Raw genomic sequence first — 5,000 nt, forward strand, 5'->3', positions numbered from 1 at the left:
TATGAGGTTAATACAGGGGGGCAGTTAATATGGTGTTAATATGGGTTTGTTTCTTTTAACTTGCATAAAACACTGTCCTGCGGCTTATACACAATGCGGCTTATATGCGGGAAATTACTGTATGTATTTCAATCAGACTGACACCCCCACATTTTGGGGATTATGTCCCCGGTTTTGGTCTCGGACATCTGGTCACCTGATCACAGTAGCCCCATCTCTAGCCAGTACTGAAGCATCCTGCTGGCTCTCATGATGTTTCCAGATGTGTGGAGATATCAGTGGGCCTGTGTGCTGGCTCTGCTTCTAGCTCAATCAAGGAGGATTCTCTGTCCAGTTCAGGCAGAGATGTTTTTATTACATAAAACCTGCAGAAACAGTGCTACCTTACCACACACACACACACACACACACTCACTCAAGTCACTCAAAGACACCCCCCCCCCCCAAACACACACACACACACACACACACACACACACACACTCAACACCCCCCCCCCCCCCAACACACTAATGCCCAACATACACTAAAACACACACACATAGGTGTAGAAGTAGTTATGTTGCTTGAGGTGTATCCAGTAGTGTGCTGTTGCTTATACCCTGTCTCCTTTCTTTCCCCTGTCTCTCTCTCTTTCTCTCTCTCTCTCTTTCACCTCTTTCTCTCTCTCTCCCTCTCTCTCTCCTTCCCCCTCTCCCTCTCTCTCTCTCCTCCGTGCCTCTTTCTCCTCTAATGTGTCTCCTATGTAGTGCCCATTAATGGTAAGTTTGGCCAAGTCTGTCTGCTCTGGGTTTGTTTGGGTCCTAGTTTCTTGAAGGGGGAGTTCCATACATCTGGGGGGGGGGGGCACTCCTGCTTCTCATGTGCATGGCAGTGGATGTGATGTCATCTCACCATGACACTCCCCATGGTGCTGTGTGGCATGACGTCATGGTGCCTCCACACACACACACACACACACACACACTCCACATGGTGCTGTGTGGCATGACGTCATGGTGCCTCCATACACACACTCTTCACCTCCACCCTGCCACCGCCCATCCCCCCCCCCATCAGCTCCACAGCCTCCACCTCCACCTCCACCTCACTCATGCGCACATCACCTCTGTTCTAACCAGCATCTCATCTCAGTAGCTGCTACGTTTGCGCTTCACCTTGAGTTGGCCTTGAGTTCAGATGGGTTCCCCTTGTGTTTGTGTTTGGTTGGGTTCCTGTTGTCAGTTGATTCGACTGTAGTGCTTCCTCTATTTTGATGATGTCATCACCCGGGGACATCACTACTGGTTACTATTTGGCCTTGGCATCCCACCACATCTCATGTGTCACCTCCGTCTCTTGCTGAGTCTCTTGCCTTTTCCCAAAGTCGAGCATGCTTCCTTGATAGAATGCTTCCTTGTGAGTCGGGTTCACGAAGATGAGGCTAGAGGCCACCTTAGCGTTCTCGGACTCCAGAACCGATTGGCTAGTGTGGACGTGTACATCACCACGGTTCCACCTGAGTACTTCCGCTTTTAATGGCACGCTTCTATTTTGACAATGGCGCCACTCTAATGCATGTCAACAGAGACTATTATGGGTACTTTTTTTTCACCTGAGGATCCACAGATGTATCCTTGAAAATTCTCGGAAGAAAGGGGATGAATTTCAGAGTATTCTTTGCATTGGAACAGTCCTCAATGACATGGCGTCCTTGAAAAGGCGGCTGTTGAGTATGCTTCCTTGACTTTGGGAAATGGCTTCTTTCTCTCTTTCTCTCTCTCTAATTATTTATATATCAAGAACAGCTTGTTGAATGCACAATTAAAATCGGTGTGTTTGTCCACCTTAAGTGATTGTGGCAGGCAGGACAAAAAAGATATGGACAGTTGTTTTAATCCAACCTGTGGGTAGACATGTTGAACGTATTCCTGACTGTCCAAGGATAAAAAAATTAGATTAATAAAAGTGGAGAATTAAATGAATTAGATGAACAGAAGTGGATGAAGGAAACAGAGGTGGATGACACTGGTCCTGGTTTGACTTTAGCATTTAATCACAGACCATCTCCTGCCTAAGGCGGCGTTCACACTGCTTTTTTTTCCCTCCAAAGCGTGAGTACCCAAAGCAGTGCGTGTTACAAACACACAAGGTAGACATTGGTTGCGTACATGTTGTTGCTATGATACAGTATATTTAGCTAAAGAGCCAGCTCTCTGGCTTAGCAAAAGCGGCCAGCTGAGCAACAGCCCATTGTTTTACTTGCTTTTTACTTACCTTCTGCTTGTGCTACGCTTTTAAAAGTTCAAGGCTCGTAGCAGCGGTCAGGTGTATCGTTCTATAGGAAATCAATTGAATCATGAACCTAGAGGTGAAAACAGTATGTAAGTCTAAACGGCCCCTAAGATCCTAGCCAAATATATAAGATATGATGTGTTTGAAGTATCAGTGATGTTAAGCAAGCTACACTGATTAATTCCACAGATCTAGGATCAGCTTAGTGGCTCTGGCATGAATCCATATCTGCTCAGGGTCAGATCTGTTTCAGAGGGGCATCAGCTTTCAGAGACGATGAAGGCCGCAGTGTGAGCTGTTAGCCAGAGCAGAGCATCCAGCCTGGTGTGTTAGCTGTGAGCTAGAGCAGAGCATCCAGCCTGGTGTGTTAGCTGTTAGCCAGAGCAGCATCCAGTCTGGTGTGTTAGCTGTTAGCCAAAGCAGAGCATCCAGCCTGGTGTGTTAGCTGTTAGCCAGAGCAGCATCCAGTCTGGTGTGTTAGCTGTTAGCCAGAGCAGAGCATCCAGCCTGGTGTGTTAGCTGTTAGCCAGAGCAGAGCATCAGCCTGGTGTGTTAGCCAGAGCAGCATCCAGCCTGGTGTGTTAGCTGTTAGCCAGAGCAGAGCATCCAGCCTGGTGTGTTAGCCAGAGCAGAGCATCCAGCCTGGTATGTGTGGTGTGTGTTGTCCTCTCTCTTCTCTCACACTAATGCTCCATATCATGTTCATCTGCCATCCCATCAGCACCTCATCATGCGTCTGGGTTTGCTCACGGAGAAGGCCGCACCAGGATCGCCTCTTTAGATCACTCCAGCAGAGGACTCATGAGTCCCATTTTCAACTGAATTGGCTTTTGATTTGATTTTGTTCATTAATCAATAGTCATGTTTGACTTCCGATTTAGATTTTGTGAAGTTAATTTAGTTTCCTCATTCAATTCTGATCATGTGTTTAATTGAGCTTTTGATTGAGCTGTAATGGAGTGGCGCCGTGAGCAGACCCAGAGCCAGTCCTCAGGTAGCAGCTGAGTGTGGCCCTGATGTGGCCCTGATGTGGCCCTGATGTGGCCCACAACTGGCCCGCTCCAGAACACACACAGCTGCTCTCTGGGAGAAGGTGGACGCTCAGATGAAGACGTTGTGTGTGTGTTGTTGTTGTTGTTGTCCAGTTACTGGTGTGTCTCAGATGAAGACGTTGTGTGTGTGTGTGTGTGTGTGTGTGTGTGTGTGTGTGTGTGTGTGTGTCTGGTGCTAACATGTGTGTGTGTGTGTGTGTGTGTGTGTGTCTGGTGCTAACGTGTGTGTGTGTTTGTGTGTGTGTGTGTGTGTGTCTGGTGCTAACGTGTGTGTCCCTCCCTCCTCCTCCTCCTCCTCCCCACTCATGTGCTCCTTCTGACAGACGAGAGTCAGGCGATGGGCAGCGACACCAGCAGCCTGGTGCAGTCGCACTCCCACTCGCTGACACACACCTTCAAGAAGCAGCGTGAGCGGGAGCGCGAGCGCCATGGCGACGGGGCGGTGGAGGGCGTGTCCTACCAGACGGGCCAGCTGCACCCGGCCATCCGCGTGGCCGACCTCCTGCAGCACATCACCCAGATGAAGTGCTCCGAAGGGTACGGCTTCAAGGAGGAGTACGAGGTACAGGAGCACGCTCACGCTACTCTTCTTCTTCTTCTCTCTCTCTCTCTCTCTCTCTCTCTCTCTCACTCTCTGTCTTTCTCACTCATTCAGACCTCGTTCACTCTCTCTCTTTCACTTTTTCTCCCTCCCTCTCACTCATTCATTCTTTATCGCTCTCTCTCTCTAACTCACTCATTCACTAGCTGTCTTACTCATTCACTCATTGACTCTCTCTTTCACTCATTCACTATCTCTCACTTTTTCTCTCTCTCTCTCATTCACTCTCTCTTTCACTTACAGTATTCTCTCATTCACTCATTTTCTCTCTTTCTCTCTCTCTTTCACTTACAGTATTCTCTCATTCACTCATTCACTCTCTAATATCTAGAAGTATGAGGTAGGAGGCCGCTGCCGCTGCACTCTCTCTCCTCTACTCTGAGTTCTCTCTCTCTTGTTGATGTCAAATCTCTTCCTCTCTCCTTTTCTCTTCCTGTCTCTCTCTTGTTGATGTCAAATCTCTTCCTCTCTCCTTTTCTCTTTCTGTCTCTCTCTCTTGTTGATGTCAAATCTCTTCCTCTCTCCTTTTCTCTTTCTGTCTCTCTCTCTTGTTGATGTCAAATCTAATTTTCTGCCTTCAGTCATCACCCCACTGTGGCTCGGAACTCGTTCTTCATATCAGTACTGCTCTGCTGTATGCTTGTTCTTAAATCACCGTTTGAGTTCTCACTTCCTTTCTTGCCTCGTTTATTATATTCAGTGTAGTTTGTTTCTGTCTCCACTCCCCCTTCTCTGTAAGCAGAGCCCATTCTGCCCATTTCTAGGATACGTGTTGAATGATTTCAGCTCTTCTGTTTCTTTCTATCACTTTTTTATCTTCCTGTTTAAATTGCGATGCTTGAATTTATTTTCTTATGACTTGTTTTGCTGTTTTTTAATCATTCGTTAGTTGTTTTTGTGCATGTCTTGTCTTGTGTGTGGATTGGTCGACTTACCACATCGTTCATGTTTGTTGATATTTGAGAACAATTGACGTCCACACACATACGCATGTCCTCCACAACCATAGAAGTGCCCACACACAGCCACAATACATTTCAGAAATCTGTATGCCTGCTTTTACTTCACTGTCA

The 5,000-nt window shown here is 47.3% G+C and overlaps 1 protein-coding gene across 1 annotated transcript in view; it reads left to right on the plus strand.

The window, feature by feature from the left end:
- Positions 1–5,000, plus strand: part of LOC134075185 (receptor-type tyrosine-protein phosphatase mu-like) — a 165,519-nt gene that overhangs the window by 122,190 nt on the left and 38,329 nt on the right. The window contains 1 exon segment of the mRNA XM_062530715.1: positions 3,650–3,888. Within this exon segment, the coding sequence (XP_062386699.1) occupies positions 3,650–3,888 (239 nt within the window).

This window comes from Sardina pilchardus, chromosome 2, assembly GCF_963854185.1.
Source record: "Sardina pilchardus chromosome 2, fSarPil1.1, whole genome shotgun sequence".
In the NCBI taxonomy this organism is placed as follows: domain Eukaryota; kingdom Metazoa; phylum Chordata; class Actinopteri; order Clupeiformes; family Clupeidae; genus Sardina; species Sardina pilchardus.